The 16,488-nt window shown below is 38.7% G+C and overlaps 1 protein-coding gene across 1 annotated transcript in view; it reads right to left on the bottom strand.

The window, feature by feature from the left end:
* Positions 1-16,488, bottom strand: part of MYO3A (myosin IIIA) — a 157,301-nt gene that overhangs the window by 66,333 nt on the left and 74,480 nt on the right. The window contains exons 12-15 of the mRNA XM_052651153.1: positions 16,302-16,385; positions 11,716-11,918; positions 5,918-6,016; positions 5,706-5,820 (exon numbers count right to left, since the gene is read on the bottom strand). Of these exons, the coding sequence (XP_052507113.1) occupies positions 5,706-5,820; positions 5,918-6,016; positions 11,716-11,918; positions 16,302-16,385 (501 nt within the window). The remainder of the gene's footprint in view (positions 1-5,705; positions 5,821-5,917; positions 6,017-11,715; positions 11,919-16,301; positions 16,386-16,488) is intronic.

Below are 16,488 nucleotides of genomic sequence, written 5' to 3'. Positions count from 1 at the left end.
TAATTTGTGCTATTTTTAGAGAATATTTTATTTTGACTTGCCTGTCAATTTGCATGGCGTGTGCTGAATCACAAATGTACAAGTAAACTAAATCCCAGGGATATTTAAAGGGACACATACACCATGGGTGCTGTCAACACCAGTCAGAGAAAGACAAGGACAGAGAGAGAAAGAAACAGGGAGAGAGAGAGAGAAACATTCTCTCTATTGCAGAGTCACCAAAATTGTGAGAGGCAGCAAGCTGTGCTTACAGGACATGAAAATCAAGCCATTTAATTTTATCTTGCAAGTTGCCTCTTTTCAAGATGAAGTTGAAGCAACTATGGACAAAGGACACATCCAAAGAAGCCAGAGAGATGACATAAAAACATCAGGAGTGGGATAAAAAGGAAGTGAACATCCACTCAATTTAATTCCACTCTGTCCCATCCAGGACAGTCTGTCTTGTTAACTCTTGGAGGCTTGGCTTCTAGGTGGGAGACCAGTACCTTCTAGGAGGGTCACCTTGAACTGGACTAAAAATCTTCAAAAATATTTAGCAGTAATTGTGCTTCAGCTCCAGAAACAGATGTTATATTTTCTTTCCTCCTAAGCTGTGTGTTTGGATATTCAATAAACACTGACTATGTTTAAGCTGAAACCTGCAGTTTTACATAAATGAATTACATTTGTCACTAGACTCTGACTGCCAGACTCGTTTCCTTGTATTGTGACTAAATGTTGCTTTGCCAGGCAACGGAAAGCAGTTGAGGCAAATAGAACTGAACCATTTCCTCTAATGACTCGGACTTGGAAGTAAACAAACCAACAAACCAATTAAAACTGATACCCTGCTTCTAAGATAGCAACCTCTGGGGGAAGGAACTGGTAAAAAGATAAGTCCCTCTGATGATGCAAAGCAGGAAAGAGAGCTATAAAGAAGCCCAGTTCTGGGTTGGCGGCAGAAGCTGCTTGCTGAGTGGACAACATGCTTCCAGTCTGGAGGATGCGCTGAGATCCAGTTAACCTCTTCTGTTTCCCCCTAACCAGGCAACCAACAGAGCCAGACCACAGTCCCAAGGGGCATCAACCACCTGCTACATTCATATTGTGACCAACGATTGGAGACAAGAGTGGACGCTGCTTTTTTTTCTTTATTCACTGCATCCTCTTCTGTTTTAAGAGCCAGGATACCCCCTAGTGCTTAAATTGACTTGTCTCCATACTTACAAGCTGTGGGTGATGGCACAGTTCTGGGGAGGTTAGGGAGAGGGAAGGGGCATCCCAGGTGGAGCTAGTGGTAAAGAACCTGACTGCCAATTCAGGAAACACAAGAGATGCAGGTTTGATCCCTGAGTGAAGAATCAGATCTCTTGGAGGAAGAAATGGCAACCCACTTCAGTATTCTTGCCTGAAGAATCCCATGGATAGAGGAGCCTGGCAGGCTACAGTCCATGGGGTCACAAAGAAGTGGACTAAGCCTGGAACAGGGTGGGCATGTGGAATCACCTGGAATGTCTCTCAGGGCTTGTCTGAAATCTCTGGGTGGCAGCCATATGTCACTTGGAAAATGGCTGAAACTCATGCCTTCCCAGTCAGGGACTTTCTCTCCCAGACCTGAACTACCTATAACCACACTAATTTCACTAGTAATAAAAATGTCTATTTTATTAGGAAATGTGTTCATCAGGATCATCTCTAACTCCAAATGTTCAGGTCAGATTAGTATTGTTCCCGAAAGGTAGTCAGGTAAGGTTGACAGCAGTTTTTAGTGTCACATGATGTCCACTACCCAGACCTCATGGCTACAAAAGGGCACAAACCACACCATTCTTCACATGAGATATCCACAGTGAGTTCTATCATCTCAGTACTCTCTCAATGGTTCAACTCCATTCTGTCCTCCTCATTTTTGTCCCAAATCTCCAGCAAAGGCTGTAATCGATCAAGCAAACTGTCCTGTTCTTATATATCAATCTAATCACTATGTTAACCTTAGCTGCTCCTTCTGCTTATTCTCCTCCTCCACACTTCCTCCTTCTTTTACTTTCTTTTGTAAGCATACAGTAGAAGAATGAGATTTATGCACTGGTCCTTTAAGAACCATGCATCTGTTGCACCCGTAGAAAGTTCTTCATTTTAACACATTACAGCTAAGAGCAAAGTCAGCAAGCGTCCCTAAAAACCCTCAGAAATCTTAAAAATGAATTCTTTTTTCCATTTCATAGCCTAAAAGCTATTGAATGCATCAACAGAGAGAAAGTCTCCAATCATCTCCTTTCTGCCTATAGACCACAGAACCACTGTTTCCTGATTTGCGCTGCAGTTTATAGAGTGGACAGTCAAAGTTCCAGGCAAGGTCCATGAATTTTTGGAAAGAATGAATTATGCAAAATAAATATGGCTGAGCTGGAGCCTCTACTTCCAAACCAAAAAGTTATCAACTTCAGCCAAGGTAAGTAAAGTATTTACCTAAGGATGCATTCAACTCTAGCTTGTCAATGAGTCTACAGTATGTTTTCCTCTTGTCCATTTAGCTCTTAATCTTCTGGCAAAAACTGAAAACTCTTTGGGAAAGTCATGGTAACGATTCTTCTCTGATCCCCAGAGGAGCCATTTCTCCTTGGCTGATCCTGAAAACAGCCTTCCAGGTCCCCTAAGGCTCCTACAGCTCTCACCCACTCCTTCCCACAACAGGCTCATTCACCTAGAAACACAGAAGCAAAGTATTTCAGAACTCAAGGGGGACTCTAAATTCTGGGGCTGTAAAAGCAGCCTGGTAGGGAGTCCTCCCCACCCGCCACATCACATCTGAATTCCTCTTGGTTATGGAGAAAGGCCACACCAGAAAAATTAACTCTAAAAGTTGAAACATTTCCTGATGCAGAAGGATTATCTTGGTTTACCTAAACCTCTTCTGAAGAGAAGGCCCTAATTTCAAATTAGGAAAAGAAAAGCCATTCATGTGTCCTTCTCCAACCTCATCAAGTTGGCAGAGCTCACACTCTATTCCCTAAGGTCAAGGTTCTTAAAAATACTTCTCCTCAGGCCTACAGCTAGGATACCCAAGGTGGAGTCAAAGACTTCCCAAAAGAAGTCAAGACTGGGGAACTATCTGTCATCAGAGCTGCCAACAGGAGAGGCTCTGCATTTGAGAAAACACACTTAGCAGCAAACTTTGCCCTATGCAAAGAACAGGTACAGCAGGGTTTTTTTTTTCATTTGTTTGTTTAGAGTTTTTTGATGTGGGCCATTTTAAAGGTCTTTATTTAATTTGTTACAATATTGTTTCTGTTTTATCTTTTGGTTCTTTGGCCTCAAGGCATGTAAGAGCTTAGATTCCCAATGAGGGATGGAACCCACACCCTTTGCATTAGAAGGTGAGGTCTTAACTACTGGGTGGCCAGGGAAATCCCCAGGTACAGCTCTGAAATAATTATTTGGGGGTGAGCAAATGCATCAAATGGATGAAAGGCTGCTGTTGACAGCCTTCTATTTTAGAAGGGAGTCAGCAGTTCTTGACAAACATGCTACAAAATTAGATTCAATAATATCATTGCACATAATTTGAATGATTCTCATCACGTTTCACTTCCATCAGCATCTCTACATTTTATATCCTGCTGATAAAACTTTCCAAATTTTTAGAAAAGAATTAGGTATTATTTTTAGCTCAGGCTCTTGGTAGAGATTTGATAACCCAAGACATTTCAGTAAACTTCCTAAGCAGATACATGAACAGTTTCAAGTTGTAGGAGTGTCATTTATGAAAATGAAATTAAAATCCAACAAATTGCACACTACTTTCTTGCAAGAGTTCATCTAAAAGCCTGATTCGCATCCATAGTGAAGTATTCTTATCACAGAGCTGAATCAGCACAGCAAACAGTAAGCTGCTAAGGGCAGAGTCTGAAAGCTTCTCTAAAAGCCTTCAGGGAGTCCTTATTAAATAAGATAGTTTGTTATAAAAATTTTAAACATACAACCTAGGACATAGTAAGAAATCTTTATTACTCAAGGATAAATTCATAGCCTTAAATGCTTTCATTATTAAATAAGGAAAGTGAATAGAGAAACTAAGCATTCTCGTTAAAAAAAAGAAAACAAGAAACCAAATTCATACATTAATAAAAAAACATTTTTAAATAAAATCAATAATACAAATAATGTGCTTCAAAAGTTGCCATCAAGAAAATAAAACAACAAAAGAGAAAATTTTTGTAAATCATGTAAGACACTTATATCTACAATATAAATAATTCTTACAACTCAATGATAAAAAGAACTTAATTAAAAAATCAGCAAAGAATGTGAACAGATGCCTCTTTAAAGAAGATATATAAATGACAAATGACCAACAAGTGCGTGAAATAGAACCTCAGCATCATAAGCCTTTAGGGAAATGTAAATCAAGCCCACAATGGATACCATATCACACCCACGAGAGTGGCTAGGACCAGATAATAGTAAGTGCTGGGGAAGATGCAGAAAAGTCCAAATCTACCTACTGAATTGAAAAATAGTGCAGCTGCTTACATTCTGGTAAGTTCCTCAAAAGGTTAAAAATAGTGTTGCTCTGTAACCTGGCTCTTCCGTTCCTTGGTATACACCAAAGAGAAGCAAAAGCTCATGTCACATAAAAACTTGGACATGGATGATCATGGCAGCATGATTCACCATAGCTGAAAAATGGCACTGACCCAAACGCCCATCACGTCACGAGTGGATAAATAACAGGAGGCGTATAAACACAACGCAACAGCACACCTCAGTGAAAGGCAGTGAAATAGTGACACACGCTACAACATGGATGGGCCTTGCGGACATCATGTCAACGAGAGAAGCTGCTCACAAAGGGTGACATAACGCATCACTCGAGTCGTGTGAAATGTGCAGAATAAGCAGATCGAGGGTGACAGAAGCAGAGGTGGGGTGGGAACGAGGAGGAACGGCCAGTCACGAGCAGGTCTCCTTGAGGGTAAAAATTTAGAACATGAAAATATTCTCAAAGTGATTATGGAGAAGGATGCACACCTCTGTGGCTGTATTGAGTCATTAAAATGTACAGTTTTAAATGGCTGACTTGTAAGGCATGTGAATAACATCTTTGTAAAGCTGTAAGACAGAGAAGGCAATGGCAACCCACTCCAGTACTCTTGCCTGGAAAATCCCATGGACAAAGGAGCCTGGTAGGCTGCAGTCCATGGGGTCGCTAAGAGTCGGGCACAACTGAGCGACTTCACTTTCACTTTTCACTTTCATGCATTGGAGAAGGAAATGGCAACCCACTCCAGTGTTCTTGCCTGGAGAATCCCAGGGACGGGGGAGCCTGGTGGGCTGCCATCTATGGGGTCACAGAGTTGGACACGACTGAAGCAACTTAGCAGCAAAGCTGTAAGAAGAAAACACTGCACTAAAAAAAGTGTGATATGATCACATTTATGTATTTACATAAAATTTTATATATATGCAGGAGAGGTAAATGTATATAAAATAAAAGATTAAGAACAAAACTAAGTTCAATTATATCTCAAGACCACAGTTTCCTCAAGTATGAGATAAAAATGATAATCGTTATTTCATAAGGTCATTTCAGTAATTTAAAAAATTATCCATATAACGCACTGAGCACAATGTCTGGCATGTGGACCACTCTATAAATGCTAACTCTTACCATGAGTGATGACAAAAAGACGCTTAAAGGTTTAAATGTCTTCCATACTCACCTCCATTGTAAAACCGATGACTTTGAAACACTGCTCAATTAATTCATATTGGGATTTATAGAAACTATTATTCATCATGTCTTGTATTGTTCTGATGTGGTCATTCTGCAGGTATCTGGGGGTGGGGGGCGGAATCCCAAAGGATAGGTTAGAATGTAAAATTTAGTGAAAGGTAGAAGTATTATTTATAAAAGTTCAAGCTGCTGGGTTACCTGGGAGGCTTGTCTTCTGGCAATTTATAATGGGCTAATTTCTTCTTTTCAGCTAAACCAGTATAGATGTAATAAAAAATATGGAAGTTTTTTTCTCCACTGAAAAGATAAGACATTTTCAGGACGGTGGTTCGTAAGAACACTTATTAATTGCTAAAGTTTCTTGGTGATATAATTATCAGAACAACTGTGAGTGCCACGGAGGGTTTCCTGGAATACTGGATTTTGGCTTTCTGTGGTTGTGACTGTCTTCAGTATTTTCAACTACAACTGTCATTGAATTACAGACTCTGCTAAGCGCTTTGTATGAATCATTCAGTACATATTTGTGGGCCCACCAGGCATTTTCTAGGCATCGGGGATACAGCAGGAGCAAACAGTCAAAATGCCCTGACTTCTTAGAGTTTACATGCCAGTGGGAACAAAGTAATAATGAATAGAGCATGCCACGTGGTGGTGAGTGCTACACGATCTTAGTCACCTGCCTTAACCCCCTCATTTCACATACAAAGAAACTGACGCTTAGCGGGGACACTAACCTCCCCTCAGGTCACAGAGTGGACGGCCAAACTGGATTTCACCACGGCTGTTTGATTCCAGAGCCCATGTCACTAACCACCTCTCTACCCTGTCTTTCTGGGGCTCAGTTTTCTCTCTTGCAAGAGAAATCTGTTCCTTGTGAATCTCAATTTCCTCAACTGTGCAGTTCTCTCTATAATCAGCATTTCCAAGGCTTTATAATAGCACAATTAAGAAATGTTACAATGAGGTATTGAAGACCTACTGCTCAGAAAAAAAAAATTTCTTCCAAACTATGAGAGCTCATGGACAAGGCACCTGGTCACCCAAAAGCTCTGATGGAGATGTACAATGAGATTAATGGTGTTTTCATGTCTGCTAACACAGCATCCACTCTGCAGCCCATGGATCAAGAAGGAATGTTGACTTTCAAGTCTTATTATTTAAGAAATATATCTTGTAAGGTTATGCCTGCCATAGATAGTGATTCCTTTGATGGATCTGGGTAAAGTCAATTGAAAACCTTCTGGAAAGGACTCACCATTCTAGATTTCATTAGGAACATTCATGACTCATGGGAAGAAGCCAAATATCAAAATAAACATGAATTTGGAAGAAGTTGATTCTGACCCTCATGGATGATTGAGGGGTTCCAGACTTCAGTGGAGGAATAACTGCAGATGTGGTGGAAATAGCAAGAGAACAAGAATGAGAAGTGGAGCCTGGAGATGTGATGGAATTGTTATAGTCTCATGATAAAACTGGAATGGCTAGAGAGTTGCTTCTTATGGATGAGCAAATAAAGTGGTTTCTTAAGATGGAATCTACTGGTGAAGATGCTGTGAAAATTGTTGAAATGACAACAAAAGATTTAGAATATGACATAAAGGGAGTTGATAAAGCAGCAACAGGGTTTGAGAGGACTGACTCCAGTGTTGAAAGAAGTTCCACTGTGGGCAAAATGCTATCAAACAGCATCGCAGGCCACAGAGGAATCATTTATGAAAGGAATAGTCAACCAAAGAGGCAAACTTCATTGCTAATAAGCTGCCACAGACACCTCGATCTTCAGCAGCCACCAACTTGATCCATCAGCAGCTATCAATATGCAGACAAGATCCTCCACCTGACAAAAAATTGTAACTGGCTGAAGGAAATCAGCCCTGAATATTCACTGGAAGGACTGATGCTGAAGCTCCAATACTTTGGCCAGCTGATGAGAAGAACTGATTCATTGGAAAACAACCAACAAATGTCGAGAAAGATTGAAGGCAGGGGGAGAAGGGTCAACAGAGGATGAGATGGTTGGATGGCATCACCGACTCAATGGACATGAGTTTGAGCAAGCTTCAGGAGTTGGTGATGAACAGGGAAGTCTGGCGTGCCACAGTCCATGGGGGTGGCAAAGAATCAGACAGGACTGAATGACTGAACTGAAGGTTCAGGTGATGGCTAGCATGTTTTGGCAATAAAACATTTTAAATTAAGATCTGTGTACTTTTTTTTAGACATAATGCTACTGCACACATAATAAACTACAAAATATTGTAAACATAACTTTTGTATGCACCAAGAGACTGAAAAATTCATGTGACTTGCTTTTCTGTGATATTCACCTTACTGCAGTGGGCTGGAACCAAAGCCACAAATATGTCCGAAGTATGCTTGTATTCAATTGAATTTGAGATGAAAGCAGGTTGTTGGAAATGAAAAATATGAACTTGGGACACAGCAAGACACACATCTTCTGCTGTCAATCACATAGAGCTATCCATTGAGGCCATGATGTCAGAAGAAATTGCTAAGCCTGAGAATATTCAGAGAAAAAAACACTCCAAGAACAAACTTTTGATAGGTACACATTTGGGGAATGGATGGATGAATCTAAGTCAGAGAGGAAAAACTCAGAGATGAGTTCAGTCGTGAAAGCAAAGACAGGTGGGCGTTTCAGGAAAAGGGGCGTCCACAGGCTCAGATGCTGACATGAGGATGGCCGCACCCTTTAGAGCTGTGTTCATACCTTCTACGCCTCCAGCCATCATTTGTGGCAGTCACCAGTAACGCTTTGATGAACAAGAGTGTTGTACACGAGCAAGCTTGGAACAAAACTGAAAGCTCACTTCTGGTCTCTTCTTACCACAAAAAAACAAAACTCCTCTAGGACAGGCACAGCATATAATTTAGTTTGCTTTGTTCTAATGAAATCACATTGATTGCTCTATGTGTCATATCTTTAACACTTAAATGATGCAGTGCACAATTAGCAGAGTGACTCATAAGTGTAGACACACACAATTGGTGGTGTTCTTGTTAATTATCAGTTTATATCTACTGAGGACTGTAATTTGATAAGACCTGGAGATGATATAGGAAATATACTGACCTTCAGTAGATAAACCATTAGAGAATTAAAGGAACAGGAAAAAAAGATTACCCAGCTCATGGGTATCTCCAAAGATTACCTAATCTCATGTCCTGCCTTAACTACATCAAGAAGGGAGAGCTCATATGATTAGTGATACCCAGGTCAGAACGGCCTGGGGGCAAACCTCGGGCTCAGCAAATCACCAGATAAGGCAGCTTGAACAATGGAGGTTTGAATTTCATGGGTCCATTTACATGGATTATATGAATTATGGAAATTATATGCAAATTTTTCCAATATAAAAAAAATGTGTGTAGATCTTCTTGTGCAAGATGAAATGGAGAACTCTTTTACCCAGGCATACAGGGGGTGGTGACAGTTAACATAAAACTAACCCTGTGTTACTTTTCTGACTATTTTATCACTGCTCTCACAGCATTACATGACCAGGCAGCATGCCTCTCTCTCGTAATTGGAGAAACTGCATATCAGCCTATCGTCACCAACTGGTGTTTTGTTTTTTTTTTTAATGTACCAATGTTTCCAATACTGTATGACAAATATGACTGTAATACTATCTGCCCTAATATTTATAAGATTCTTAAAAAGAATAAGATTCATTCATTAGTATATCAGCTAGACTACTATGAAGCAATTAGTAAATATGAATTTATTTTTCACATTATCGTTTCCTTTTTGATGTCCAGTGTTAGGCCAACATTGAAAGTATCATCTAAGACAATACTGACATAGGTATTAAGAGATGATTCATCTTGTAAAGAGACAACATGAACTTCACGGCATCAGTAGATACAGTACAGTACTTTCAATATATTTTCTCTTCCTTCTAGTTTTCTTAACAACATTTTCTTTCCTCTAGCTTACCTTATTGTACATATAGTATAGTTAGACCCTTAGAACTGGTTCTTTCCTTTCAGTTCCTGAATGACAGGGTGTATCATCTTTAAAAGGACTTACTAAGAATTCTTCTATTACGTCTCTGATACTTTCACTTTTAAACATCATAAAAAAGCTTCTCTAGTATTTAAAAATGAAATTCAAATTAAGTAAAAGAAAAAAATAGATGTAAAAAACCTGGAAAATGGAAAAATTATAAGGCAAACGTTCTTGAATTATAACTGAGATGTATTTCGACCTGGAATACTTTTCCCAATAAACAATGTAAAACTAAAGTCATTTAGGCCAGCTGAAAATAAGCTTACTTTCTTCATAGTATGCCTAAAATATGATCCTAATTGTGCTGTTTTCTAGACTATATGGTGCAATAGTCCAATAAACATGAATGACATTATTTTTATGAGAGCAAATTTGAAAGTATTTATATTAAATACTTATATTGCATGCCTGCTTAGTCACTCAGTCATGTCAGACTTTCTGCGACCCCATGGACTGTAGCCCTCCAGGCTCCTCTGTTTATGGGATTCTCCAGGCAAGAATACTGGAGTAGGTTGCCATTCCCTTCTCCAGGGGATCTTCCAGACCCAGAAATCTACCTGGGTCTCCTGTTTTGCAGGTAGATTCTTTATTGTCTGAGCCACCAGGGAAGCCCAAATACTTATATCGAAGGCATTTATATTACATTCCATTGTACCTAAATTCCTGGGAATTTAACATACAACACATAACTACAACAATGTAGATAATTCAGTATGAAACCAACGTGCACTACCATGTGTAATGTAGATAGCTAGTGGGAAGCTGCTGTATAGCGCAGGGAGCTGAGTTCAGTGCTCTCTGATGACCTAGAGAGGTGGGATGGGGGTGGAAAGGAGACTCAGGAGGGAGGGGATGTATGTATACATAAAGCTGATTCACTTCATTGTGAATCAGAATCAGTTTCTGTTGTATTACCAGAAACTAATACAATATTGTAAAGGACTTATATTCCAATTAAAAATAAATTAATTTAAAAAGTAAAAGATAAAAACCATGAGATCTTATCAAAAAAAGAAAAGAAAAATAGAAGACTCTAAATTGCCACAACTTTTTAAAAATACCAGGGTACAAATTCAAAGCTGTTATTATAGTTTTTTCATTAGAATAACAAACAAAGATGGTTTGGGATCATGAAGACAGAAGAGAAATTTTGTCATTCAGCTACAAACTGCCTAAAGGAACTTGCTCAACCTGAACATACCAGAACATCATGTTGGTGGCTCAATCAGAAGACAAAGAAAAGAACACAACCATAAAATCCCTTCCTGAATCTGTTTTTTCTGGGGGGTGGGGATGGGGAGAGGTCCCTTGTGTATAAACACTGGGGAGAATATAATCAATACAAAGATCTATTTATGTATACCAGCATTTAAAAGAAAAAAATGAGTTTTTCTAATTAAATTTCACATTTGTTTTGTGTAGAGAAGTATATTCTCTTCTACTTAAGAAATCACTCTAATTTATCCAGTTAGTACTTCTATGATGGGCTTAGGCTTTCTCTCTGTTTTCATAAATTTAGGTTACTTACTAACTCTTTTTAGGGCTTCTCTGGTGGCTCAGTGGTAAAGAATCTGCCTTCCAATGCAAGAGATGTGGGTTTGATCCCCGGATTGGAAGATCCCCTGGGGAAGGAAATGGCAATCCACTCTAGGATTCTTGCCTGGGGAATCCCATGGACAGAGGAACCTGGAGGGCTACCACCCATGGGGTCACAAAGACTCAGAAACAATTTAATGAATAAAACAACAACTAACTCCTCTACTGGATATAACCTATAAGAGAGTAAGATAGTGCTGAGGGATCTCTGTTTCCGATAGGCAATGCCTCATACATAGTAGATGATGAACAAACTTCTGTTGAACTTTTGTTACATGAGGAAGACACTTTATTATTAAAACAAAAGCATCATCTTGGCTTACGTTTCCCAGATAATAGGAAATAGGTGACGTGAACTTACCTAGCTTGATGGATAACTCGGGATTTCTCCAGCAGGTATTCAGAGATCTGTGCTCCCACGACAGCTCCAGAAGGGGTAAATTTCATTTCTAAGTATTTTCCAAATCGGCTGGAATTGTCATTTATAATAGTGCAGGCATTGCCAAATGCTTCCACCAAATTGTTCACTTGTAAAATCTTCTCTTGCAGGGTTTTGTTATTAGCCTACAGAAAATGTCAAGATATAAAAAAAAGTAAAATTTTATTTTTGTATGAAATGAAAAGTCTCTTTGGTAAGCACTTTATGTAGATGTAAACATACAAGAACGTATTCTTGGTTTGTTGCCAGATGTTACAACCCCATTTTAAAAATTTAAGGTAAAATTACATAGAGTGAGATTCACCCTTTATAAAGTATAGTTCTGAAAGTTTCTACAAACATATGCAATCATATGAGTCCCACTACGATTCACATACAGAACAATCCAATAACCTCCAAACTTGTCTCATTACTCTGCAGTCAATCCTTCCCTCCACCCTCAGCCCCCAATAATCACTGACATGTTTCTGTGCCTACAGTTTTAAATTTGCAAGAATGACACAGAAAGTGAACCATATGGTATGTAATGTTCTTAATCTGGTTTCTCTGACTCAGCCTAGGGAATTTGAGATTTAGCCAAACCTCACCCAGCGAGCTTTATTGCTTTGTATCAGGGTTCATTCCTTTTTGTTGCTGAGTAATATTCCACTGAACGAATATATACCATTGTTTCTTTATTCATTTCCTAGTTCCCTTGTTTCCTCTTCTTGGAGATTGTGAATAAAGCTGCCATAAATTATCTATAGTTTTTTGTATGAGCATGGGTTTTTATTTCACTAGGATAAATACCTAGCAGTAGAATTGTTGAGTTGTATAATGAGTATGGTTAGGCTTTCTAAGAAGCTTCTGTGCTGTTTTCCGAGGTGGCTGTACCATTTTGCATTCTCATCAGCAATGTAAGAGACTTTCATTCAGTTCCTCTACATCCTTATCAGCACTTAGCGTCCTTATCAGACTTTTAAAAAATATTTTAGCCATTTTGATGGAATTTCATGGTGGTTTTAATTTGCATTTCCTTAATGACTACTAAAGTAATGCTCAAAATTCTCCAAGCCAGGCGTCAGCAATACGTGAACCGTGAACTCCCTGATGTTCAAGCTGGTTTTAGAAAAGGCAGAGGAACCAGAGATCAAATTGCCAACATCTGCTGGATCATGGAAAAAGCAAGAGAGTTCCAGAAAAACATCTATTTCTGCTTTATTGACTATGCCAAAGCCTTTGACTGTGTGGATCACAATAAACTGTGGAAAATTCTGAAAGAGATGGGAATGCCAGACCACCTAACCTGCCTCTTGAGAAATCTGTATGCAGGTCAGGAAGCAACAGTTAGAACTGGACATGGAACAACAGACTGGTTCCAAATAGGAAAAGGAGTACGTCAAGGCTATATATTGTCACCCTGCTTATTTAACTTCTATGCAGAGTACATCATGAGAAATGCTGGGATGGAAGAAGCACAAGCTGGAATCAAGATTGCCGGGAGAAATATCAATAACCTCAGATATGCAGATGACACCACCCTTATGGCAGAAAGTGATGAGATGGCTGGATGGCATCACCGACTTGATGGACATAAGTTTGTGTGAACTCCATGAGTTGGTGATGGACAGAGAGGCCTGACGTGCTGTGATTTATGGGGTTGCAAAGAGTCTGACATAACTGAACAACTGAACAGAGCTGAACTGAATGACTACTGGGTTGAACATCCTATTTTCATTTGCTTTTGGCAATTTACATATATCTTTGGTAAAATGGCTAGTCATTTTTTTGTTCCTTTTTTGTTATTTGATCTCTTACTTTGGAATTTTTATTTATTATTTTTTTAAAATATAAATTTATTTATTTTAATTGGAGGCTAATTACTTTACAATATTGTATTGGTTTTGCCATACATCAACATGAATCTGCCACAGGTATACACGTGTTCCCCATCCTAAACCCCCTCCCTCCTCCCTCCCCATATCATCCCTCTGGGTCCTATCAGTGCACCAGCCCCAAGCATCCCGTATCATGCATCGAACCTGGACTGGCAATTCGTTTCATGTATGATATTATACATGTTTCAGTGCCATTCTCCCAAATCATCCCACCCTCTCCCTCTCCCTCTGAGTCCAAAAGACTGTTCTATACATCTGTGTCTCTTTTCTGTCTCGCTAACAGGGTCATCATTACCATCTTTCTAAATTCTATATATATGCGTTAGTATACTGTATTGGTGTTTTTCTTTCTGGCTTACTTCACTCTGTATAATAGGCTCCAGTTTCATCCACCTCATTAGAACTGATTCAAATGTATTCTTTTTAATGGCTGAGTAATACTCCATTGTGTGTATGTACCACAGCTTTCTTTTCCATTCGTCTGCTGATGGACATCTAGGTTTCTTCCATGTCCTGGCTATTATAAACAGTGCTGTGATGAACACTGGGGTACACGTGTCTCTTTCAGTTCTGGTTTCCTCAGTGTGTATGCCCAGTCGTGGAATTGCTGGGTCATAAGGCAGTTCTATTTCCAGTTTTTATAAGGAATCTCCACACTGTTCTCCATAGTGGCTGTACTAGTTTGCATTCCCACCAACAGTTTAAGAGGGTTCCCTTTTCTCCACACCCTCTCACCAGCATTTATTGCTTGTAGAATTTTGGATAGCAGCCATTCTGACTGGCGTGAAGTGGTACCTCATTGTGGTTTTGATTTGCATTTCTTTGATAATGAGTGATGTTGAGCATCTTTTCGTGTGTTTGTTAGCCATCTGTATGTCTTCTTTGGAGAAATGTCTGTTTAGTTCTTTGGCCCATTTTTTGATTGGGTCGTTCATTTTTCTGGAATTGAGCTGCAGGAGTTGCTTGTCTATTTTTGAGATTATTGTTTGTCAGTTGCTTCATTTGCTATTATTTTCTCCCATTCTGAAGGCTGTCTTTTCACCTTGCTTATAGTTTCCTTTGTTGTGCAGAAGCTTTTAAGTTTAATTAGGTCCCATTTGTTCACTTTTGCTTTTATTTCCAATATTCTGGGAGGTGGGTCATACAGGATCCTGCTGTGATGTATGTCAGAGAGTGTTTTGCCTATGTTCTCCTCTAGGAGTTTTATAGTTTCTGGTCTTACATTTAGATCTTTATATATTCTGAATACAAGTCTTTTATTAGATATGTGACTTGCAGATAGTTTCTCTGAGTCTATAGCTTATATTTCATTTTCTTAACAATGTCATTCAGAGAACAGGATGTTTCTAATTTTGGTGAAATCAAATTTACCCATTATGGATTAAGCTTTTTATGTTGCATCTAACAACTCTTTGCCTGACCCCAAAGAACAAAGTTAACTGACAATTTTCTAGAAATTTTAGTTTTTGGTTTAATCTTCTGTCATTAATTGATCTTTGCACTTTTGTTGCAAATCAATAAGCCACACATGCAGATTAAGTTCAGTCACTCAGTTGTGTCCAATTCTTTGAGACTCCGTGGACTGCAGCATGCCAGGCTTCCCTGTCGGACACCAACTCCCAGAGTTTGTTCCAACTCATGTCCATCGAGTTGGTGATACCATCCAACCATCTCATCCTCTGTTGTCCCCTTCTCCTCCTGCCTTCACTCTTTCCCAGCATCAGGGTCTTTTCCAATGAGTCAGTTCTTCACATCAGGTGGCCAAAGTATTGCAACTTCAGCAATATTTATATAGTACTGTGCAGATTACTTTATTCCTTTGATCTGTATGCCATCTTTTCTTCAATAACACACTGTTCTGACTATTACAGCTTTATAGGGAGTCTTGAAATCAGGTAGTATTTCTTAATCCTCCAACTTTGTTCTTTTTCAAAACTGATTATTACAGTTCCTTTGCCTTTTCCACATAAATGTTTGATTCAACTCCTCAGTTTCTAAAATATAAAATCCTGCTGGGATTTTTACTGTAAATGACAGTGAATCTACAGATCAATTTGTAGAGAACTGATATCTTAATAATATTGAATCTTTTAATCCATAAACATGTCATATCTCTCCTATTATTCAGGTCTTCTTTGATTTCTTTTATCAACTTTTTATATTTTTCAGCATACAAATCTTGCTCATGGTTTGTAAGATATAGATTTAAATAGTTCATGCTTTTATGGTGCTAATATAAATTTAAATTTATATATTTAAATTTATAACTGATCAGTTTTGGTATGTATAATTAATTTCTGTATATTGACTCCCCTTCAACTTGCTAGTAACAAAAGAAGAGGAAATAAAGTATTCAGTGAATACATTAGGGCCATAAAGAGAGAAAATTACATTTATAAAGCCTTGTCTACTAAGAGTGAGAAAAGTTAGAATTTGCTCAAAACAAAAGCATATGCTTCTTGAACTTTTTGTTATATTTTACACTCACAAAGGACAACAAATGTATTATAATTTCTGGGCATTATTAAATGTGGCATTATTAAATTCATGGATATTAACTTCATCAATTAAATTTAATTCTGAAATATAACAAATATCTCTTTAAGGATAGAGAAATAAAGTAAATTATACCTTTCCAAGCACTGTCAGCTGCTGAACTAAGAGATGAGCACTTTCAGTTTTTCCAGCACCACTTTCTCCAGAAATAACAATGCACTGTGCAGTGAGAAAAGGGACCAGTAAGAACACTTCATCCTCACAATATTCAATGGACACACGAGAAACTAAGAGGAGAATTTCTAAGAATGTGAGCTTCTCC

Source organism: Budorcas taxicolor, chromosome 13 (genome assembly GCF_023091745.1).
Source record: "Budorcas taxicolor isolate Tak-1 chromosome 13, Takin1.1, whole genome shotgun sequence".
NCBI lineage: Eukaryota > Metazoa > Chordata > Mammalia > Artiodactyla > Bovidae > Budorcas > Budorcas taxicolor.
This window is presented reverse-complemented; position numbering and strand designations above follow the sequence as displayed.